Here is a 25,269-nt window from a genome sequence, read left to right as displayed (position 1 = left end):
ATTGTGGATGTTGGAGGCCTCCCCCCAAACCTGGATGAGGTTCACGATCTCTGCACTAGACCAGGCGGGCTCCCGCTTCTTGCGGCTCTGGGCAGGCTCCTGGGAGCCACCAGCTTATTGTCCTGGGAAGAGGCAGAGGGCTGGGTGGCAATGGGTGGCTGGCTCATGCCATGCCAGGTGCAGGGTCTGCTGGCTGGGTGCTGGCAGACTTGCACTTGGCATGGGCACTGTAGCCAGAACTGTAGCCCTTTAAGGGTTCTGGGGCTGGGAGGGGGGCAGAAGAGTTTCCCTGGTTGTGCCCAGAGTGGCCACCAGGGCAAGCTGGGAAGGGCTAGCCTCCCACTAGTTCGAATTAAGTGGCTACACAGCCCTTAATTCGAACTACTTAATTCGAACTAGGCGTTAGTCCTTGTAGAATGAGGTTTACCTAGTTCGAATTAAGCGCTCCGCTAGTTCGAATTAAGTTCGAACTAACGGTTTGCATGTGTAGCGCCTATCAAAGTTAATTCGATCTAACGGCTGTTAGAACTAACAAATTAACTTTGTAGTGTAGACATACCCTTTCAAAAAAAGCTTTTTCGAAAGAATCGAAAAAACTTCTTTTGAAAGGGATCATCTAGACAGCTACAACTCTCTTTAAAAAAAGCGATCTGTTTTTTCGAGAGAGAGCACCCAGGCAATCTGAATGCTCTCTTTCGAAAATGCCCTGTTTGTGTTCAAGAATGCCTTTTTTTTTTAAAGAGTTCTTCCGAAAAAAGGCGTTCTTCCTCATAAAATGAGGTTTACCACTGTTGAAAAAACCACTGTGTTCTTCTGATTTAATTTTGAAAATACGCAGCGGCAGTCTAGATGCAGGTGAAGTTTTTTTGAAAAAAGGCCACTTTTTTGGCGCGTGGGGGGGAACCTATAGTGTATACATAGCCTTGGTGTCTTCTCTTTCTGCAGTTCAGGGCAAAAAGTATCTTTTCACTTAGTGGGTGTACGGTTGTGCTCCTAAGTTGACCACAAGAAACTCCAGAGAGACCTAACAATTGCTGGAGAGGACATCAGTATATATAATTAATTCACTGACAAATGCAGAGAAATACATATGGAAAGGAGTCATTTGAATTGCTCACAGTCAACACTGTTCTTAATTAACCATTCAAGAAAATGGCTGAGGTGTCCTCTTGCACAGCTCTTTGAAAGTCTCTTCATGTATAGGAGTCAAAACAAACGTTAGGCTATATAAGGAGAGGATAGAACGGCATGCTCAGAAGTCAATATCATTTGTATAATAGGGATGTCAGTGGTTAACTGGTAAGCATCACTCTTATCAGGTGATCCTCACTGGTTAACTGGTGGCCTGGCTGGGCAGCAGCAGACCCCTCCCCCCTGCCTGAAACGGGCCCCCACCAGCAGTGATCTTGGCCTGGCTGGCACAGCCCATCACAGGCAGGAAGTGCTCCAGCCAGTCTCCTGCACTGCGGGTGAGGACTGGATTGTCCCCGTCTGCCCTGTTTAAGCGGTTATCCACTTACACATCTTGTATAATCGTTAAATGGGTGTTACATTATATGCCCACACTTGTAGTAATGCCATGTTCAGTTGGGGTTACCCTGTCTAAAAAAGTACAACCCAAGTAGATGGGCTCCAAAGACTGGTGAAGTGGTGAACAGCAGGGTTGCCAACCCTCCAGGAATTAAAGCTGAATCTTTAATTAAAGACTATGTTGTGTGGGGGAATCACCAGGAATGAATGAATTGAATGATTGGACATGTGGAAAAGCCTTCTGTTTGAGAGTAAAATGCTGAGGGCTGTTTGAGTTTAAGTACTGGAATTATACCTCAGATGATAATTCAGTGTGGTGTTCTCATATCGTGATCTCTTCTCTGTTTCTTCAGCGTGCTCTGTTCTGAGAACCTGATTCTTGATCCCACATAGCTTTATATATAATATGGCGAGTCCCACTGGCTTTAATGAGTTTATTCCTAGGAGTGTACCCTGGGATTGTGCTGGATTGTACTACAGCACTTCATTGACATTTGCAGGTATGTGGCAGATGTCTTGGCCAACAGCAATAAAGAACAGTCAGTTGTGCCTGTTATCACCCCTAATATCATTATCTCATAGACACTAACCTCTCCCCTTCACTCCCCCCCCCCCCCCCCCCGTTCTAAAATTTGATTTGTCAATTTTATATGTGTTCACTTTTTTTGATCGTATCCCTTTGGTATATATGGTTGTGCCAATTTTCTTCCACAACTTGATCTGAGGAAGTGGATCTGGCTCACGAAAGCTCGTCACCTAATAAACAACCATCTTGTTAGCCTTTAAAGTGCTGCATAGTCCTTAATTTTATAGTACAAGTTGGACCTCCCTTGTCCAGCACCCTGGGGACCTGACCGGTCCCGAATGAGGGAATTTGCCAGACCAGAGGAGTCCCTCCTAACATGGCCCATGCTGAACTCCTGCCCCCTGGCAGGGCTTCCAGCCCAACACCACTGCTGCCTGCCTGGCCAGGCTGGAGCTCCCTAGCAGCTGCTGTTGGACCCCCAGCTCCATGGCCGGAGCCCTGGAGCCGCTGACTACCCCTGCTACCTCCCAGCCACAGAGGGCAGAACTCTCCACTGCCCCTCCGCATTTCCCCCCTCCCCCAACATAGGGCTGTTAAGTAAGTCACCAGCCTCCCTGCCCTATGGCCCAACCTCCCTATACCTGGGCTTTGTGGGAGATACACAAATACACACACACACACACACACAGAGTGTGTGTGTGTGTGTGTGTGTGTGTGTGTGTGTGTGTGTGTGTAATTTATATATAATATCTCTGCATTTTGTAGTGAACTAGTTGCTGAGTGTATTTGGTCAGAAAAAGTGGTTGTTATGTACTACACAGAGAATTTCTGACTAAGGCCTGGACAATGCTCTTTCCTTGAATAGCCACAAAGGTCATACGCAAAAGGTTTGTCTGAGGTCATTTTTGTGCAAAAGCTGAGCTGTGAGAGAAACAGGTCTGAGATGATCTGTTCATTGTCATGGAAAAATATTACAAAATATGAAGGTAATCTTAAAAAAAAAAACTGGTGAGAGCTGCTTTTGTAGCAAGAAAGAGCAAGTGATGGGATGTAAAAGAGGGAAAAAAGAATGGTACAAAATCATATACAGTGGTTAATTTGTGCAAAAACGGCAAACTGGTTTTTGCCCAAGGTGGTCTCTTCTCAGAGCAGTTATACCCTGGTGTTTTGCTTTGCCAAGTATTTGTAGAGTCATATCTGAGTCCTTTTGTTTATTGGAATTGCCATATTTTACACCTTTACAGATGTAGTACTCAGATTTTCCAGTCTAGGGAGGTTACTGTTGAAGCAACTTTCTTCCCAGCCTCAGATGACTGCTGTACATTATTAAAAAGGTGGATATCTGTACAATGTTTGTGAAAGTGAAAGATTGAAAATCCTTTATCTGCGGGAAGTTAGAATCTTCACAGTGCCTCTTTCTAATAACTCTCTTGGAGGCCTGAAAGTGAGAGGTATGGAGGTAGCAGAGTGGGTGGAAGGAAAGGCTTCTGATCTGATTTTTCTTATTTTTTTAAAAAATTATTGTGCTTTTGACCTTTCACCTTAAACAGCTGGAGTTTGAACTCTCAGAACTTTTATTAAAGGAGGGCCCTCAGTTTAGACTTCAAGGAGAATTGTGAGAGCAAATGTCTAGTGCTTTATTAAGTAGCCCAGGTAAAATTCAAGTCACCTTGAAGGGAGATGTCTCTTGCATCCTTTTCATTCCATGCCATTGTTTCCCACTGGTCTAAGCTCGGAAGCCTATCTTTTAATAAGTAAACACGATGGAATTCACACTGGGAAATCCATTGAGAGACGGACCTGAGACACAATCTATTTGAGTTCTCAGAAATACTCCACTTTCACTTGTGTTCACTCAGGAGTAATACCCAAAACCCCATCTGAGTAGAGACTGACTTTGTTGGAGAAAATGCCACTTACAAGAGAAATGATATTTTAAATAAAATGAGCTGAAAAGAGATGCCCAGTTATTTAATACCAAATCAAAAGCAGCAATTGACTACATTCTGTGGCTAAGAAATAACTGGTTCATCTCACTATAAAGAGAGCAAGAGAGGCCTTTTCAAAAAATACAGATCTGGATATTGGTTTGGATTTCAAATCCTTCTGCAAAATTCAGAGAATGAGGTCTTGATTAGGATCTGCCTTTAATTTTGTCTTTGTAAAGTTAGCTCCTGTGAAAGGTGCTACACTGTCAATCCTCAAGACTAGAGAGATAGCAAGTTTCCTCCCACTACTTGCCAATATGCCTTACCGTGCTGGAGGAAACTCCTGTAAATGTGAGAATTCAGTTTGTGCCTATTGAGTCTGTCTGTGGCCTCTCTGCTGAGACATGATAAAGGTTGCCAGTTCCTTAGGGCCAGTTATGGTGTCGGTGCTTTATTGTGATGTGAACATTTGTCTTCTTCAAAATGGACAAAGGCCACCAAAGTTATGTGGGGGTTTTTTTTTTAACCGAATATATTTATACCGGGCCAAATTGCATAGATTGACACCTCCTCCTTTATTGTAAGAAATTCATTTCCCATCTTTATTTTTAGGTCTATGATATGAACCCCATTTAAACAGTATATTTTCTCTCGATGTTTACAGTGTGCTACTAACAAAGGAAGAAAAGTTGTGTGCGAAAGAGGGATGTGTGGGTGTGTTGCAAATATTCATGGAGTTGTGCTTTGGTGTTCTTCAGTATACAACAGCTGAGTTGTGTTCCACTACCCTTACGGTGAGATGAAGGAGCTCTCTCTCTGTTTTCTGGGACTGCCTGCTCAGACTTCTGATATTTATTAAAACTTCAGGAATTCATGTTCATGTTAATCTGGAAAAGCTCAGTAGAGGATAGAAAACACATCACAGTAGCCAGCTCTTGTTTTACACCCTTCTCTCCTCACTTCAGTATAAAATGTTTCCAGTCAGTAGAATTCAGGGACAGCAATAGGATTGCCAGATGTTCAGTTTTTGACCAGAACACCTAGTTGAAACTAGTGGCTATGGTCAGAACTACTGCTTGGTCTGTTAAATTTCTGGTTGGTGCAGTGGGGCTAAATCAGACTTACAGTCCCGAAGTGAAGTGGTGATCAGGGAAGCTCCACATGCTGCTCCTGCCTTGAGTGCTGGCTCTGCCGTTCCCGGTGGCTATGATCTGTGGCCAGTGGGAGTTTGGCAGGTGGTGGCATCTGTGGATACACTGGCCTGTGCTCCAGAGTTGGACATGCTGGCCACTTCTGGGGGTTGCACAGAGCCATGGCAGGCAGGGAGCCTGCATTAGCTCTGCTGCAATGCTAGCCTGGAGCCATGCCATTGATGGGCAGGCCACCCAGCTGGAGTCTGCACCATGAACTCCCTCATCCAACCTGGGAGAAAGGGAATGGGTGGCACTATCCTTGCATCCTAGCTCCCTCTCAGACCCCATATCCCTGCCCCTCCTGCACTGCAAGCCCAGCTCTGAGCCTGCTCCTGCACCCCAGCTCCCTCCTGGAGGCTGTATTCCCTACTGCACCCTAACCCCAGCCACGAGTCACCTCCTGCACCCAAAGTGTCTCCCAGAGCCTGCACCCTGCAACCCCTCCAATACCTCTGGCCCCCTGCTCAAGCCTTGAGCCCCCTCTTGCACCCAAACTCCTCATCTCCAGCCTCACCCCAGAGCCCACATCTCCAGTAGGAGCCCTCACCCCCTTGTGCACCTCAGCCTCCTGCCCAGCTCAGGGAAGGTTGAGTAAATATGGAGGAGAGTGAGCAATGGTGAGAGGGGGGATGAAGTGAGGGTGGCGGTATCAGAGGAGGAATGGGGCAAGAGGAAGGGCAAGAAGGGTATTCAGTTTTGTGTGATTAGAAAGTTGGCAACCCTAAGCAGATAGGGCTCTGGGATGCATGTTTCATGTGGGATAACATAGAAACGCTGCTTCATTCTGACAAGTGATGGGAATATTGTGTATCTTGGAAGGGTGATGTTACTTGTGCAGTTTCCTGTATCCACGGCCGTGCTGAACAGTTAATAGCTGCCTCTTCCTTTAACAGAAACGTGCAGAGCAATGTTAAAACCTAAGCAGAGCTCCTGTTTCTTCTGTCCTATGGATATCGGAAGTAGGCTCTTACCTTCCAGGATATATGGGGAATTTCTTTTGTGTTAGGGACTGTAATTGCAGATTTGCTGCTCTTTAAAGTGCTTTAATTACCATGTTCTAAATTTATTCAAGTATTGATCAATAGAGAAATAGTGATGGTTGCCAAAATCCCTTTATTATAGTAACTAGAATGAAGTCTGGTAAAGAAATCAAGCTGCCAGTTTTTCCTCTCGAGCCGAAGTTAATTGACTAACACTATTCATAGAATAAAGTGCATTCATTCCTGACTGTGCTGAAATATAATCTGTGTGAATTAGCTCCTGCAGGATTATTAACTCTTCTTGGTAGCTCCGTGCTGTTCTAGGCATGTTCTACATAGAAAAGGGGCGAGAGTCCCTGCTCAGGAAAGCTCCCAGGTTGAAGAGGAGGTGAGCCATTTAACTGAAGTGATCCACTTGGTGGCTGACCACTAGGGATGTAAAAAATAGTTTAAAAGTGTAACTGATAAGCTACAAATCCTAATGGTCACACAGTTACGTGTGCTCTGTGGTATAACGCGTACGTAAGCTTTATACCGCAGAGCCCACAGCAAAGCCAGCTCTTCGGGAGTGGGAGCCTTTGCTGGCCCCAGTCCTGGGGAGCCAGCGTGTAGGGTTGCCAGGTGTCCGGTATTCTACCGGACAGTCGGGTATTTGCGCTCTTTGTCCGGTTAAAAAAAAAAATCAGAGAATACCAGGCATGTGCAATGTCCGGTATTCACTGATTTTTCTGTCTGCGCACCGGATGGAAGCCTGGCGTGGACGGGGGGAGCGGCTGGAAGGCGACTTCACGATCGGTGCTAGGAGCCTGTGATTGCGCAGAAGCTTGGCAGGGGCCGGGGGAGCGGCTGGGACTCTGGGTGCTTCAGAAGCCTCGCCGGGGCGGGGGGAGTGTCTGGGAGTCCAGCCCAATCACAGGCTCCCAACGCCAATTGTGGCCCCGCCTCCCAGCCTGAGATTCCCAGCTCGGAGGCGGGGTTGCGATCGCCGCTTATCCCGTGTGTAGCCTACAGCAGGAGGACTAGGCCTTCCAAAGATAGAGGCTGCTCTGGCCAGCTGACCGGAGCAGCTCCTGCCCATGGGGGGAAGGGGCAGGGTGGGCCCAGGGCTGCTTCGGCCAACACGCTGGAGCAGCCCGTGCCTGGGTGGCCCCATGGCCCTGGAGCAGCCCTCTACCCAAGGCAGACAGGATGCTGCTCCAGCCCTTACTGGTTAAATGGAACCTGTAAGCCTCAGCCGTTAAAGAGAACTGGTGGAGGGGGGCCTGGTCTTTGAGGAGGGTAAAAAGTCTGCCCAGGAGGTACTAGCCGAATGAGGCCAGTGCCCACTCCACCACCACTACTTCCTTTTTGAACACAGAGTAGGCCTCCTCCCTCAGGAACAACTTCCTACTGATGTATAGGGTGGGGTGTTAATCACCTCCCACTGTCTGGAAAAGAACAGCTGCTAGGGCCACTGTTTGTAGTAAGAATTGCTTTGTGAATGTGGGGCTATACAAGATAGATTCCTGACAGAGTTGGGCCTTTAGTATGTGGAAGGGCTTCTCACAGGCCCTGGTCCCCTGGATACTTTTTGGGCTTTCATTTTTAAGGTGATTGGTGAGAGGGGTCGAGATGGAGGGAGCACTCTGGGATAAAGTGGTGACAATAGCCGTCGAGCCCCTCTCCCCCACCCCCCCAACTGGCATTCTTGTAGTTTTGAAAACCCATTGCTAGAGGGCTTGTACCTCTCCAGTCAGGGGGGGGTCTCGGTGCCTTTTCCAAATGTGTACCCAAGATAGGAGATCTCATCCCTCCTGAGGTGGCATTTAGTGAAGTTTCCCATCAGGCCATCTTCTTTTGAGCAACTGTAGAATGGTCGCCATATGTTGTAGGTAGGGGTCTGCTAGTTGCAGCTTTAAACACCACATCATCCAAATAAGCGCCTATGTAACAGCTCTGGGGGGAAAGGGGCGAAGAACACAGTCCATTAGCTGCTGGAACGTGATGGAGGCAGTGTGCAAAATGAAGGGGGTGGAGCATGCTGTCATCTCCTTGGATTCGGTGTGAGAGGAATCTGCCAGTATTTTTTGGTCAAGTCAAGGGTGGTGGTTTACTCTGCTTCTACAAGCTACTCAAGTAGCTCATCAACTCAGGGCAATGGATATGCATCAGATTTTGATTCTGCATTCGCCTTGCGTAAATTGATGCAAAAGTAGATACTTCTGTTGGGTTTGAGGACTAAAGTCACCGGGCTTTTCCAATTGGTAAAGAACTCCTTGATTACCACCAACACCAGCAATGACTAGTGTTCCCATCTCATGGTCTCCTGTAGCTTCTGAGGATGGGGCTAACTCCCAGTTCTGTCTGGATTTCATGGTCCACCAGGTGAGTTCAGTCTGGTTTCGTTGAAAAGACTGAGCATTATTTTCTCAGATTCCTCACCAGGAGTACTAATTTAATTTGCTGCTGTTTGGTGCTGTTTGCTGAAATTAGAATATAGATAATTGTCTATATAAACAAATGTCTCCAAACCAATGATGGGCAACCCAGGCTAGTCAGTGGGCCACAAGTTTGTCATAACCTCCCAGGATAGGGTAATTTTGCTAGCTGGGTTTGCATGCCTAGAATTTGCAAGGAGTGCCAACTAAACCGTAGCAACACTTGGGATGCAGAGTAGGGATGTTAAGAATGTAATCCATTAATTGTGTAGCTACACAATCAATAAGGAGTGGCACTGCTGCCGTTCAATCCCAGCTCCTGACAGGTCTGGCAATTACCCCCACTGCATCTCTGCACTATAAGCACTTTTATTGCAGAGCTGCAGCAGGGGTTGATGATGGGTCCTGGCGCGAGCTAGATTGAACCAGCCCTGTCAGCTAGCCCTCTAAAATAAATTACTTGTGCGGGAGAAGGGGGGGAGGAAGGAGAAAGGAGAGAGTGTTGCATAGAGTCAATAACGTTAACCAATACGTACCTGCTTATCAGTTTATCATTTAGTCGACTACACTATTACATCCCTAATGGGGAGGGAGCATATGGCTCTCACAGTCAAAGTTGTGTGCAATCAGCACACACCTCACTTTCATGTGCCCTTGCTTTATGTGACTGTCACTTAAGTAATACCACTAGGAAAAAACCTACACAAATAGAAACTAGGAGAATCCTGAACATGGGCAACATTGAACAAAGTATCTTGTGGGCCACACACAGAATCTTGACGGGCCACACGTGGTCCACGGGCCATAGGTTGCCCACCAATGCACTAAACACTGGCTGATACTGGTTTGGTAGATTGGCACATCCTAATGTGCTAATAAATGAGATCTAATCCTGCAAACACTTGCACATGTGCTTAACTTTAAGCAAGTGAGTAGTTCCACTGAAATACTTTAATTTAAGCACTTTTTTGTAGGATTGGGTCTATATTAATTTTTTACTTGAATACTCATCTCACATACACAGTTAAATGATGGTGCCAGTTCTAGACATTTTGATAACTTTGCAAGAGCTTTGATCTTTTCTGCTAATAGAAAAGATTATTTTCCCATTAAATGTGTGTTGTCAGCCAAAGTTTTCTCTTGCTCAAAAGATCTAAGTAATTCTCTAGTGACTGGGGACATCAATATCTTCTGCTCTCACCATCCCCACCCCCAATTATCAAAACAAAGTCATTATGTATTGTAATCCTTATAATCTCCTAGCAATTGAATGCAGAGTGCAGGAGTTTATCTTAGATTGCAGCTTCAGGCAAAATATATCCTGGAATGAGTAATGGGTTGAGGGAGATAAACAAACATACATCTTTGGGGTCATAACTTTTTAATCAATTTTAGTTGAGTCGGCGTGCTTAGCTAGCTCATTTGGTAAAGATTCACGAGTTTAGCTTCTTCTGTAAATGTATTTGACTCAGTACAGCATGTCCTGAACTCAAGGTCAAGATTCCGCAATCTGCTCACTGCTACAAAATAAGACACTGTCTCCTGATCAAACGTTACTTTAGATATTGGCGTAAACACTAATTGTACTTAAAGGCCTTTCCAAATACTGGTTCAGTCATACAAAGAAAAACATAGTTTGATATATTTTTGAGTGAAGTAAATTGCTGAAATTATTGCACAGAAAACTAGAATAACAAGTATCTATAATACAATTGACCAAATTTAGATCTGGGCTCAAGCCAAGGTGAAGTTGATAGCTTCTCACATGCATTTGACCAGGTTTGACTTTTGGCATGAAAATTAGACACTGATTTCAAAGATCTTTTTGCCTTAATAAAAATATTGCCCTCGATCACTTGCAAAAAACAAAATGTAGTACTTTTGTTGGTTTGGGTAATTGCTTTAGCACTTTTTTCAACAATGGTTTCAGTTTGGTGTTCTTTTCTAAAAGAAATATTGTTAAATTTCTTATAGCTGCTTAACCTAGTTGTCAGTTAACAAATGCACTTTTTTGAGTATTATGTGTTAATTTATGTTAATTAGTGCCTAGATGTAATATTAGAACAATAAAACTGTTAAAGGTAAACAGTGAAAACATTCTTCATATTTGTGTGTGCATATATAAAAGCACAAACAATACATGCTGCAATTAGTGTGCAGTAAAAGTGGCACATGCTGTTAAGTATGGGGAACAACACTGTGCACTTCTCGGGCACTTTCGGTTGTAAATATTTTGTAAAAAATAGAGCACAAATGGGAGAGAATAATTAGGGTCTGCACCAGTTTTAGGTGGGACACAGTTGTTAGTATTTCTATTGTCTTCCAGACAAGCCCCTCGAAGACCCTTCCAAAATTATTAATTATGATTTAATATCTTAATATTAATTAAGATATAGTTTCAGCCAGTCGAGGCCCACCAGAAGGAACTATGCCTAGAAAAAGATGCAGATGTAATTTGCAACAACACTGGCCCCCTCCCTTTCTCCCAGTGAAGAGGCTGTTCTTCAGACTCTCTGCATCTGAAGCTTATGCAAGGGAGATCTAGGACAATCCTTGGCTCATGGGTGCATGTCTGTCTATGTGCTGTAGTCCTTTGGAAAGACCCCCCGCTGCCTGTGGTTGGCATAATTTGCTTGCTGGTAAAGGTTGCTTGTGATGGACTGCAGGTACGCGTTATGGCTGCCTTTACTGTGCATGTGGTGTGAGCCCTTAAATGGGATTTATGTTTTGGTTATGTTTTGGTCTAGAACTTGATCCAAGGACGTAGAGTTTTGTCTGTGTCCTCCTGGCCCTTCCACTTTTTCGATAACTTTTAAACATCATCTAATGTGTGCAAAATATTGGATTAATTTTAGGAAAATGTTCTTAGCACCAAATGTAGTATGTTAACTGTTTTCTGCTGAACAGGGAGCAATAAGTTACCTTTATGTGAACTCTTCTATCAAATTTTTAAAATGGGGGCTCACAAAAGGAAAAAATTGTTAGTTTCGTATATGTGGTGCCCTAAACACTAACCCATCTCAACATCAACAACATGTTATCTTCAAAGTTACATAAGTGCAAAAAAAACCCCAAAAACCAACCACCCACAAACTCAGATTTGTTATCATTCTGAGCTTGCCATCACATCTTGTTTTGTTTGTGCTGTCTAATGTATTTTAAAGTTCTCTGGGTGAGGATGGTCTTCTACTTGGATTTTGTACCGTGCTGAACAAGCTGATGTTTAATAAATAATTGTGTTGAGAGAGAGAGAAACATCAGGGGATGTGTGAGGAGACAGACGGTGGATGATTCTGGCAGTAAGAGATACTATAAAATCAGGAATGACTCCAAAATAGGATCTGTCTCACATCTGATTTTGTTCTTGTTAATTTGCCCTACTACATGCTTATGTGTGTCTTTTTCTTTTTTCCCCATTACCATCTCAGAATCTCATCCTAAATGTTTCTAGTACAACACATGGTCAGAACTGTCCAATTTATAGTCTTAATAAATCTATTTATATTCCACAGCATTAGCTGTATTCAAAGTGGATGAAATGAAAAGGCATTTGTTTCAAGGCTGTAATGGAGCTATGTAATAATAATATTCAGGATCAGCATCTTTTGATACAGATTAGCTTCTTGTCAATCTAATACTGAATTGACTTGAACTCCCTATCAGTTGCATTTATCTTTGTCTCATCCCCAGAAACGTATTCTCCAAAGGAGTCCTTTGTTCCCATAAAAGACATGTCTATTTTTATACGGTAATTACTTGTTTAACACGTGCCCACTTAACACGTTTTCGCAATAGCACGATTTTATTTAGGGAACATTTTTTGAATAACACGACCGTCCCCGAAATAACACGAAAATAATCAAGCGGCAGACTGCTTCATGTGGGAGTATAGTTGGTAAAAACACTGGTAATACGCATGAGTGGATGAATACATGTAGTCACAGCACTCCTCCTCTCACTCATGTGTTTATCTCTGTGTTTTAACAAACCGTGGTGACTTGTGTTGCTAGATATCTAATGTTGACATTGATGACAGAGCACCAAAAAAAAAAAATTTACTTTGCCGCCACCACTTGAAATGCAAGCGCCACCTTTTCCTTTATTTTTAATGGGAAAATTGACCCCGTATAGCATGTTTTCGCTTAGCACGAATATTTGCAGAAGCACATCTATAGCGTTAAATGAGGAATTACTGTATATAGTGCATGCCCATGCACACCTATAGCCAAATTGTATTACCTACTCCTGAGTTGGGTTCCAGGTGTTTAAAACTACAAGGTTGCAGCAGATAATCAAAGACAGAATCTGGCATAGTGAAAAGTTAATTTCAAAATCCCAGTTTGCCCTTTGGCCTGTGTCTGCTCTGCTCATAGAAGTCTTGACCTCTTTCAATGAAGTAAATGTATGCTTACGGTCTCATACTGCCAACTGTCTAGTTACTTCCTACCTCACCTTTTATACAGAGATCTATTATTCTGTCTTTTAAAATAACTTTAAAAATGACTATTTTGTTCCTTTTCATGTTGAGTCTGGGACAGGAGATCCAGAGACTAACATGATCATGATGTACCCTAAATACAAATTTTTTTGAATTGTGCAATTTATTCAGTATGGGCATTTGTGTGCTGTGACCATCAGATCTGTACTACATGGATAGTTATTTTCACTGTTTTTTTTTTAACAAATTCAGTGCTTGAATTTTTAAAATAAGCAGAGCTTTCTAGATGCTGAAGACAGTCTTGTGGCCAAACAGAATTTGGCAGAGATTAGTCATGTTCATAAAGCAGAAGAAATTCCATAAGCTGCAGTTTCATATTGAAATGTATGGCACCTATGTATGTACTTCCCATATATAACTATCCGTTTGCTGGATGTGTTTATTGTAAAGATAACCATGTCTATAAACAGTCGGAGTAATTAGAGCAATATTTGTATTAAACACCTGCCATTTCATAGTTCAGTTATGATGCATATGAATCCGCTCGCTAATTCTTGGCACTCTTTCAATGTCTTGTAATACAGCAAGCTGTCAAAACCTCATTAGTAAGAAGCTGCCCTTGTCGTTTTGTGGTTCAGATGTGTTCCTCTTTAATAAGAGATTGCATTTTCTGGCACTGTGCCTTTTTTTCTTTAGCAAATTTGTCTGAGGATCCTATTTTCCTGTATTCCTCCCTCCCCCTCGGCGCTCAGGGCCTGATTCTGAATTCACTAATTTTATATCTATGTAACTTCATTAACTTACATGGAGTTATTCCTCATTTTATGCTGATGCAAGACCATAATATTGTGTGTGAGTGTTTCTACAGCACTGTATATCATCCAGTCAGAGTTGTGGAGTAGAGTTGTGGAGTAGTTCGTTCTCTCTCTCTCTCTCTCTCTCTCTCTGTCTCTCTCTCTCTCTCGGGTCTTGCACTACTGACAGATGGTGTTTGCCTCAGAGGCTCGCTGTTGTCCTCCACATGGCCTCTTTGGCAGGGGCCATAGCCTACTGATCCATACTCACCACAGGCTAGTTCATGGTTTTGGGGAAAAAAACCCATCTATAGTCCTGGACTCCCATCGCGGGGCAGACTCTGTGATGGTGTGAGGTTTGGGGGGAACCTGGGCCCGCCCACAACCCTGGGTTTCAGCCCAGGGACCTGAAGGCAGTGGCAACACACAGGGTTGTTTTCACTTCCAGTCTGGCAGCTTTTTCTCTAGGCCACTTCCCCAAATGATCCTTCCCAGTACCTCTCCTCTAGTACTTGCTCATCAGTCTTCAGCTCGTGCGTGCATACAGACAGACAGACACACACACACACACAGCTCTTCTGTACCACAAGTCCTCCTTCTGGTCCTTTACTCTTTTCCTTTCCCACCTCCACTCCTGCTAAAGCAGCTTCACTGGCTTTCACTGGCAGCAGGCGTTTGATTAGCCTGCTCCTTCAGGCAAGTTAACTAACCTCAGGTATCTGTTTCCCTTAACTATGTGGCAGCAGTTGCTGGGAGTTTATTGGGAGAAGAAAACTGTTTATCCAGCACCCTGCCATATGCCCTCTATCAGAGTGCCGCAGCCTGTTGGTTTGGGTCTCTCACAACTACTTTAGAAGCATCTGAGAGTCGGTTCATCTGTCTGTGAGTCTGTTTGTTCAATGTCTATTCCTAACCTAGGGGTCTCCAACCTTTTTAACCACAAGATCACTTTTTCAATTTAAGTGCAATATATGTTCTACCTCAAACCCAAATACGCTTGCCTGGCTTCCTTCGCCCCCCTTTCTCTGGGGTCCTGCCCCTCCTTTACCCCGTCTCTGAGGCCTCACCCTGCTTGCTCTGTTAGCCTTCCTCCCTGAATCTCATTCACTTTCACCAGGCTGGGGTAGGGGTGCAGGTTCTAGTCTTGGGTGTATGGCAAATGCCCTATCCCCTAGGCCAATGTTTCTCAACTTTTTTTTTTATAAAGTACACCTTTTTCTAAAATAAAATAAAATAAAATAAAAGTACTCCCAGTACCAACAGTTTTCACATACACACATTTTTTCCCCCATTGCAACATATTTGTTTAAACAACTTAATTGTAGTTCGGTGGGTGAAGAAATATTTGGGTGTAAAAAGTACAAAAATAATAGTGCTGTGATACATAAAACAAATTCAGTTTTCTCCAACTTTCAGTTGTGTTGATGTACCCCCAGACTTCTCTTGGGTGCCCCTAAGGGTACTTGTACCACTGGTTGAGCAGCACTGCTCTGGGCCATTCCAGGGTCCGTCCCCCTGCCTACAGGGGGTCCCTTATCCTGCCTTCCGAGTGCAGGAGCCTGGTCCAGCATGTGGTTTCTGTCCAGCTGCTCCCAGGGCAGCCAAGACTTGAACCCACTGCTCTGTGCTCTCCAGGTGAATGCCCTAGGCCAGTCCAGAGCTGAGCTAAGCCTCCCCTCTGGTGGGTTCTGTATCCTGTGTTTGGCTGTCGGGTTGCAGGTGCACAGGGCTTGGGCTGCTGGACAGAGACTCCAACCCACAACCCCATGTCCTCCTCAGGCAGGTGCCGTATTGCCTAGCCCACTCAAGTGCCCACTCAAGTGCCTTCAGGGGCTCCTTTTTCCTGTGTCGAGTTGCTCTTGGGGTGGGTTGAACCTGCCACCATGTGGTTCCCCAGGCAAATGCCCTATCTCCTAAGCCATGCCAGAGCCCACCCCACCACCTTACCTTCAGCAGGTTCCTTATCCTGCCTTCCAAATACAGGAGCCAGGCCAATCCCTCGGGCAGCCTGTATTGGTGGCCCAGCCGCTGCATAAGTGGGTGTGTGTGGGGGGGGGGGAAGCAAGCCCACCATCCTGTATTCTAGAGGCTGATACCCATTCCCAAGTTCACTGGAGATCCCCCTCCCCCTTCCTTCCTTCAAATCACTCCCTCCGCCCATCCTGGGAGTGACCAGACACAGCATAAGGGATCCTCTGAAGGTAGGGTAATGAGGTGGGCTCTGGAGTGGACTAGGGGATAGGACAGTTCCCTGGAGAGCGCAGCATGGTGGGCTCAAGTTCTGCCCACCCTGGGAGCAGCTGGACAGCTGCCCCACTGATGGAGCAGCAGAGCCAAGGCAGCCCCGCCCCACCCCCAAAAGCAGCTGGCATGCACAGCAATGGCTCCATGTGCTGCCCCTCACCCACAGGCACTGACCCCCCAGCCTCCACTGGCCATGGTTCTCCATCATTGCTCAATGGGACCTGCTCTGACCCTTTCAGCAGGCTGCAGGGACATGTCAGCCACCTCCACGAGCACAGCCAACCACAGGGATAATTACTCCAGACAGGACGCGTTAGGCATTTTCGTGCCAAATAATTAAATGTAATGCAAGTTGTGAAATGCACAGTCCAGTCAAAAACTAAAACTAACCCACTTTGCAAGCAGTAACAGTAGCCGCAACAACCCCCCATGTACATGTTGGGGTCAGGAGATGAGAGGGAAGGACTGTGTGAAGTGACAGAGATTTGCATTGCCAAATTCCCTCTATCCCCTTCTCTCTGTGGAGATGGGGTACAGGAGTGGGGGGGAGGAGGGACACCCTGACATTAGCCTCCCCGTTCTCCCTCTGACACCCTCCACAACAAGCAGGAGGCTTCCAAGGGGCAGTTCCAAGGCAGAGGGCAGGAGGAGCAGCATGATTGGGGGGGCGGACCTCAAGTGCCAGCACTTGGTAGCTTCCTGGCCAAATCAGTCAGATCACCTGCCAGAGGCTCCAAGATCTACTGGTAGATCCCGATCTACTGGTTGGTGACCATTGTCCTAAACAATAACAGCTGGGACCACCACAGCTGGTATGCAGCTTCCTCTCATCCTAACTTAAATCGAAGTCAGATTTTGGTTGTGGCAGGAAAATGGGATGCGCCTGGAATTCAATTGTTTTCCATAACATGGAAAGGGAGGGGGCTGATCAGAGGGACACGATACTGCACAGTCTCCTGGGGGCAGAGCGCGCAGAGGGTAGCTATACTGCAGAATGACCACTGGGGGCAGCCACGCTAGAAAAGGAGTGGCCAGGTGGAGATGGAGCTCACCATCTTTCCGACCACCAACCTTTGTCCTCAGCCCTTCTCTCCTCTGCCCCAGTCCCAGTACAGGACTGGGGAAAAGACCTACCAGCCCTACTGTTGCCCCTCCCCCCCGGAGCATCACAGGGGCTGGACAGCACAGCTGTTCCCACCACACGCACCCCTACAAGACCCACAGATGCCCTATCCCAGCACTGCCAGGCCACCTAGCATGCTCGCACAGGAAGGCCTACGCAGCCCCACCCCAGGGAAGCACCACTGGGAGGCCTCCGCACCAGCCCGTGGGGAGCCCCGGTGAGAGGCCTGCCTGTCCCGGCCTCTGGGCCGGACCTGGGCAATGATGGGTAAGTCTTCTAGTATGGACCTATTTATTTCTAGCTAGAGCACTTTCCATATTTGATCATCTATCAGAAGCTTCTTCTCACTGCAGTAGTTGTATGAAGCAGCTCAAGAAGTCAGACCGCACCATTGATTCCCCACCTCCCTCTGCTTAGTTTGTGAGCTAATCGTTATAATTGGCCCGCACAATGGGTTTTCCTATGCATTTCAGGATTTAAGCGCTATTATTTTATGTTAAATCAGAAGAGCTCTTGGAAGGTGTCTAAACCTTTACTTAGAATGATTTTAAACTTTTTTTCCATCAACTAGCACTTTAAGAACGTGCTAATTGCTTTTGAGCTAGAAGATGATGGGGAAGATGAAGGGGTGGGGCTCACAACAATGTGGTTCTTAGGTGGGTTTTCCACTGGAGCATTCCCCTATCTGGCCACCTGCAGCTGGATTCCAACCAGGGTTCTTTATATAATGCATACAAATGAGTTACTCAAAATAGTGCAGGTTGCTGCAGCAACTAGTGATACTTAGGCTGTCAGTGTAGCTTAATCTGTGTATGTCTATCTGCCTGTCACGGGGATTTCAGCGTTTTATGGCTGCTCTGACAGAATTATGTTATCTATGGTTTTGGCTGCTAAGTCTAGATGAGCTGCTTAGTCACCACTTTTTTTTTTTACTGTGCATGATAGGCTAGTTGAGGAATTCAGATAAGCATTCTATGAAAAAAAATTCAGCTGAAACTATAAATATGTTTGTGTATATAGTGTCTCATATTCATGTGTCTCATATCCCCCCCCCCCCCACCCCGGAATTACTGGGATTTTCTGTGGATTTGTACCTGTGAGCATATGTACATTAAGAAAAGAGAGAATTCTGTGCACCCAGGATTTTGATTAATACACTGACTCCATCACTCTCAATTATTTTGCACTTCTGTATGAAACTGGATCTGTCTGTGTCTTTCTACGTAGTGTCTGTGTGCTCTGAAACGGGGAGATATTTTTAACTCCATATTCACTGAGGTCTGTGGTCATTCTGATCTCTTCAAGAGGCAGATCTTCTGAAAAGCTGTCTTTTTTCTGTTCACACAGACCTTGCTCCTGAGGTTGACAATTAGAGTGCTCCAATGGAACACAGCTGTTGTGGGAGACTGTGGTGACAGAGGTAGGCAGTCCCTCCAGGAACTTGAGCTGTTCCCAGGGTGGATTTCAAAGATGAGTTCTTAAACCTAGTATTCAGCTACAAGACAGTGAAGTAAGTGTAACCCTGGGGTGAGGTTCATTGAATTAACAGGTTGCTGTGTTCTAGACTGTTTGACTTTCACTGAACTCATTCCTCAGCTCTGTCTCAGCTGGAACAACATCTTCCAGGAAAGTCAGTGTTAGGTAGAGACAGCATTATGTTTGCCTTAAAGTCTTTTAAATCTTTTCCCATGGCCATTAATTTATATCAGCATTCAGGGACATTGGGGGCATTTCTTGTTTGTTTGTTTGTTGTTTGTTTTATTTTGTGAATGAACCTGTTGAATTCTGTTTTCAGGAGTGGAGATCCTGGAATTTGATCATTATCTTAAACCAGGTTCAGAGAACACACTAACTTGGTTTCTTTTCACCATTTCTTAGTTCATTTTTTGGACATACAGTGAGGCGAAATGCACAAAGAAACTGGTCTGACCTCTGACAAAACAATCTGAATGGGAACTCTTTTGCATTTGACTAACAAATCTGTTTTCCTCCTGAACCTTTGTTCTTTATTTTTGTTTGGTGAGAAAAAATGATGGCATGCCTAATATAATCAAACTTCTGTTTCACTCGTTCTTGTAGTACCAGACCACTTTCTAAGGATTGAAATACAGGCAGTCCCCGACTTACACGGATCCGACTTATGTCAGATCCGCACTTACGAACGGGGCTTTTCTCGCCCCGGAGCTCACAGGCGGCGGGTCGCCGCCCGTGTCCTCCGGGATGAGAAAAGCTTCTCCCAGTCTCCCTGGTCTGCTGGGGGGGGGTCCAGCCAAGCTGCTGGACCCCTCCCCCCCCCCCAGCAGACCAGGGACACCCGAGCAAAGCCGCCGCCTGGGCGGCTTTGCTCGTTTGCTCGGGAGCAAAGCTGCCCAGGCAGCGGGACCCCCGCCGCCTGGGCGGCTTTGCTCCTGTCCCCCTGGTCTGCTGGGGGGGTCCAGTGGCTTTGCTGGACCCCCCCAGCAGACCAGGGGGACAGGAGCAAAGCCGCACGGGCGGCATCCCGCCGCCCGTGCAGCTTTGCTCGGGGGCAAAGAAGCAAAGCCACACGGGCGGTGGGGTCCCTCCGCCTGTGCGGCTTTGCTCGGGTCTCCCTGGTCTGCTGGAGGGGGAGGGGGCGCAGCTAGTGCACACCCCCCCCCCCCCAGCAGACCAGACTTTTGTTGCGGGACGCCTCGGGTAGAGCAGCTGGGGTGCTGCCGGGTTGGTGCTGTGGGAACCTACCGGGCAGCGCCCCAGCTGTTCTGTCCCAGACTCCAGATTCAGCAGCTGTTGAAACTGATCAGGCTGATTCCAGGAAGCTGGGGGCAGAGCAACTCTGCCTCTGGCTTCCTGTAGTCAGCCCCTGGTCAGTTTCAGTGGTAGCAGCTGAATCTGGAGCCAGTTCCGACTTACATACAAATTCAACTTAAGAACAAACCTATAGTCTCTATCTTGTACGTAACCCGGGGACTGCCTGTAGTAATAAAGATAATTGCTCGCCTTATCTTCTTCAAAACCTATGGGACATATATGTCCTGAGTTGCTTCCCAAGGTTTTCGCTGTTGGCGTATTTTGTATTTGGTCCTTAGTACTGTAAGGTCTATGGCCATGAATTCTGTCCTTGAGTGTTAGTTCAGTAGTCTAGGTCCAGTTCCTTCTGAAAATGGTATCTTGCGCTCCATGAATCCCCCATTTTGTTCAAGAGTTTATAATACAGGGAGGTAGTCATGGTTGCCAGGGAGAGAGCACCTACTGTTGATCCTATGAGGATTTCAATCAGGACTGAAACTTTGAACTGTACTTCCTGGTCAGTTGGGAGCCAGCACAGCTTGAGGTGTATTGGTGCAATGTTGTTATGTTGACCTGTGTTCTTGACTGCACAGACTTTGTGTTTTGTATCACTGGGAGCTTTTTCAGAACGTGTCTTTAGGAATGAAGACACCAGTGGCAATAATCATGTTCAGAGTTCACAAATGTGTGGCTTGAGTACACCTTTAAATACCCTCAACTTGAGAGAGAATATTTTGAAGTGTATTGCTTTCATGCAAAGTACCAGATATCTACAATAGTGTGACTGTACCAAGTGCATGCATGTTAATTACCAAGACACAATGGTGTTGTCTGTTAGATTTCTTTTTCCTCAACTCTCATACTGTTCCAATTCTATCATGCAGCTACACTAGTGGGAGCAATTGATATCAGGCAGGTGCTGGCATGTTTGTCAGAATGACATCTAGACTAGATCTGGCAAGAGTGAGATGACGTGGTAAAAATGACAGTACCTTGTCTACATTCATGCCAGCACCATTGTTGTTGCTTCTGGAACTGCAGCTGTGGTAATACAATGCTCTCAGCTCAATAAAACAAGTCTCACAGACACAAGCATGTCAGACTTCAAATTTGTCAGAAAACTGCAATGGCTTTTCTGAAATGGTTTAACATGCTTATTAAATGGGATACTCATTCAAAACGATCATTTTGTGCACAATCAGGGATGGCTCGTGAGTATAGGCCGACTCTGTCGTCGCCTAGAGCACCATCTTCAATGGGGCACCCGATGACGAAGTCATGCCATTGACGGCTGTGCAGGTGGGGGGTGCCGATCGTGCATTCTGCCTGGGGCACCCCTGTGCACAATGAAACCATCCAGAGAAATGTATATAAAACTATGTAAGAGATACCTGATAAGATGAGGCTTAGAAAGAATATGTCTATGGCAACAGAAGACAAAATTAAAATGTCTGAACAAGTTCTCCCTCCATAAAATAAAAATCAGTAAACAATTGAACCAATAAATGATGAAAGGGAATACATATACAATAAAACCTGTTATCCAGTGCTGTTCTGGTAACCTAAAAATTCTGGTTATCTGAGGGGGGAGCGGGAGCCGGAGCCGTGTGGGGCCTACGGGGAGGAGTGCAGAGGGGGAGCATGGGAGCCATGTGGGGCTGGGATGTGGCCTGCTAGGGGAGGCCACAAGCTGTGGTGGGGGGGTTGTGGCTTGGTGAGGGAGAGTGGGAGGCGGAGATGGCAGGGGTGGCCTGCCGGGAGGAGTGAGGTGGGAGCCTCAGTTGGGGACTGGCCTGCTGGGGGTGCCAGGAGCCGCAGGGGGAGCCGAGATGCTTGCTGCTTGCTTCCGGCTGCCGTTCGCCCCTCCCCCAGGTACGTGCTGCACGCTTGTCTGAGTAGCAGCCTAGCACTTAAAGAGCCAGTTTCCTTTTCCCATCCGTCCGCCACTCCCCCCCCCTCCCCCCCGGCATCAGAAATTTGCCATTTTTTACAGCTTTCCGGATGCATAAGTTCCAGATCGCGCAGGTTTTATGGTATAACACTTTACAAAAAACAAGTTGAGTGGTGTAGTAGAACAGAGAAGAATGAATGCAAACTAAATACTGTCAAGGGCTCAGTACTTCTTTTCATCCTCCTCAACATATCTTGGGAAAGCTGAGATTGATATATTACCGTTAACTACAAGGCTACGTCTAACTACATCCCTTTTTCGTAAAAGGGATGTAAATTAGACGTATCACAATTGCTAATGAAGCGGGGATTTAAATCTTCCCCGCATCATTAGCATAAAAATAGGTGCTGCTTTTTTTCCGCACGGAGCCTTGCCGGAAAAAAGCGCCAGTCTAGACGCTGATCTTTCGGAAAATAAAGCCTTTTCTGAAAGATCCCTTATTCCTTATTTCAAGAAGGATAAGGGATCTTTCGGAAAAGGCTTTATTTTCCGAACGATCAGCGTCTAGACTGGCGCTTTTTTCCGGCAAAGCTCCGTGCGGGGAAAAAAAGCGGCAGCCATTTTTATGCTAATGAAGCGGGGTAGATTTAAATCCCCGCTTCATTAGCAATTGCGATACATCTAATTTACATCCCTTTTACGAAAAAGGGATGTAGTCTAGACGTAACCCAAGTGTCTGACTCCTGCAGAGATGAGTAATGAGCAGCAATGTTTGTGTATGGGTTGCTTTTTTTAAAATATAGCATTGAGATCTTTTTGAAGAACTTTGAGGAATTTTGAAGTATTTTATGGTATTCTTGAATAAGCATGTTTTGATTTTAAAGCTGAGTATCAGTTATGGTGAGAGTAAAACAATTAGTAGTGGCTGAATTTCTCGAGTCCGGTACTCTCTGGTCTAGTAACATCCATGGTCCAGCATGATTTTAGTTAGCCGGATGTCCAGTTATCATGGGTGTGGCCAAATTTCCCACAGTCCCATTAAGTTTGTTTACAGCCACTAATCCTGGCTTTCAGTGTTCTGTGCTGTTATCTAGCTTTAATTTGCCCTGAAATCTCTTCTGAGAGACCAGAAACCAGGGGAAGTGTTGGTAATGCTGCTAAACAATATTGACCTCCCGTAGTTCGGCCAGGTCTCTGGTTTGGCACTGGTTAGGTCCTGAGGGTGCTGGACTAAAGAGGTTCAACCTGTAGTTACTCTATTTTGATGGTAGAAAATTATGCAGCTGTTGTGATCATACTATATCATGCTGCAGTATTTAGAGAATTTAGAGAGGAGATGACATACTTTCCATTTTTTAAATCTGTCCCTAGTTCATAATTACGGATATGAGAGCAGCTATACTACCTTGTTTAAAAAAAAAAAGTTGGATTATCATGTTGGTACTTTAGAAATTGTTAATATCATTCAAATTGAAAACTAGTTTTTTTTTCTGAAACAGTTGTTTTGATGGAAAAAAATGCATATAATCCTGATACTATAAATGTAGCTATCTCAGTTCCTTTAAAATATCCAATAGGTAACTAAATTACTCAGAGACAGGTTTGAAGGCCGTTGGTATTTGGGCGGTAACACTTGCATGGCTTTCTTCATCTAAGGATTTTCTCCTTCTTTCCAGGAGTGACTGCCAGCATGATTGAGATCTGACCAACTGTCTCGATACTTCAGTTCAGTCATCTGCCGAGCTACCATGGCAGTCCCATCTGCTTTGGTGCCCTCCTCAATGATGTCGCTGCCACAGGTAATTGAGGTGAGTGGACGAATACAAAATTTTGGTAGAGAAGAATTGATCAAACTTGTGTGAGCAAAAGTGTTAAGATTGGATTCCTAATCCTTGGTTGGCATGGTTTCAAGTCATTGATAGAATTCCTCCTAATGTGTTGTACTCTGGATAAACTTGGTATTCATTGCATAATGTTGCCCTTTTTTGTGAAGTGATGCTATTCTTTTCTTTCTATTAATAACATCTAATTCACAGTTCACCGTTGTTTGTGTTTTGGTCACACCTCGAGGCCCAAACTGGGGATCAGAGCCAAATTGATAAAGGCACAGTCTATGTGCAGACACCTCTTCTCTCTGTCTTGCTCTTACTCTCCATTTCTTTTGTTATATTAATGAGAAAACACCAAAACGTTGGCCACAATATTGTTACTAAATTCACATCAGAGGACCAAATACTGCATGAATAATAGGTACTATATTACCTCAGCATTAAAGAAGAAGAACTAATGAACTACATGTAGGTCATGTCTGAACTTAGGAAAACAAAACCCCAAACTGAAAAACACGGGTTAGTTAACACAAGTTAAGAACACACAGTGTGGATATAATCTCTAAATCAGCATTTCTTAAACTGTGTGCCGCGGAGAACAACAGAGTTAAAAATGGCTGCCTTTTTTTTTTCTCAATAACTTTCCTTAACTCCCCCCCCCCCCTTTTTTGATCAATACCTTCTCCCCAGCCCAACCCTACCTGCTGTGTGGTTGTGTGTGGGGTTTTTTGGGGGAGGAGTTTGTTTGTATTTTTTGCTTAACAAAGAAAAATGCTTGGAATTCCTCATAAAAAATATTACTGTTTGGTGTCCCTCGGTCTTAAAAAGTTTAACACTGCTCTAAATATTGCAAGTTCATCTCTTCTGTGCCTTTCTTTTCATAACACTATTACAAAACTAGCCCCTTATTCTTTAGTGAGGCCTGGATAGGTGGACTTGTATGTCTGTGTGAATTCCCATTTGTCACTGGTGCATCTGCATGGATGTGACTTTCAGCTCAGGGGTTCTGGTCAATTTAAAATGAGTAATGACTGTGAATCGACTGGCAGATAGCTTGCAATATATGTCATGTTATGCAGGATCACTGCAGGTGAGAAAAAATGACATGAGATTTTTAAATTGCTGCTATTTGAAGGCTAAAGGAAGGAGATTTTTTTTTTTTAACAGCAGCTATGAACATAACATAGAAATCAAAATGGATAATGGGAAGGCCAATCAGGTTGGAACCTAGTCAAAGCAAACTGCAAACAAAACACAGATTTTTCTTTTTCTTGATTGTTTTGTTTGTGTTCTTTGTAAACCTTTCAAATCTTTAAAACTTCATAAAATTGAAATGGTTTGCAGGCTACCTCAGAAATCCTAATGCTTCACTAAAATATTGCTTTCGCGTAGTACATTATCTTGTCTAGTCAGCAGAGGTGACAAAATGATTTGCTGCAGAGGAGATTGGGACTAACAATTTCAAGGATTTTTTTTTTCTTCTTCTGTGCTTGAGAGTAGGGTTGTATGTCTCCTGTGGGAGCTGGATTCCAGTTAGTTTAAATAAAACACGCTGTTGATCTTTTCGATAACACAATTTATGCTCAAAATATGACTTAATCATTTTC

The 25,269-nt window shown here is 45.0% G+C and overlaps 1 protein-coding gene across 5 annotated transcripts in view; it reads left to right on the top strand.

Annotated features, from left to right (window-relative positions):
* Nucleotides 1-25,269, top strand: part of LPAR1 (lysophosphatidic acid receptor 1) — a 101,589-nt gene that overhangs the window by 22,669 nt on the left and 53,651 nt on the right. For all 5 annotated transcript variants that reach the window (XM_075931438.1, XM_075931439.1, XM_006117990.4 and 2 more), the window contains one exon: nucleotides 23,510-23,641. In XM_075931438.1, the coding sequence (XP_075787553.1) occupies nucleotides 23,582-23,641 (60 nt within the window). In that variant the 5' untranslated portion in view covers nucleotides 23,510-23,581. The remainder of the gene's footprint in view (nucleotides 1-23,509; nucleotides 23,642-25,269) is intronic.

Source organism: Pelodiscus sinensis, chromosome 6 (genome assembly GCF_049634645.1).
Source record: "Pelodiscus sinensis isolate JC-2024 chromosome 6, ASM4963464v1, whole genome shotgun sequence".
NCBI lineage: Eukaryota > Metazoa > Chordata > Testudines > Trionychidae > Pelodiscus > Pelodiscus sinensis.
This window is presented reverse-complemented; position numbering and strand designations above follow the sequence as displayed.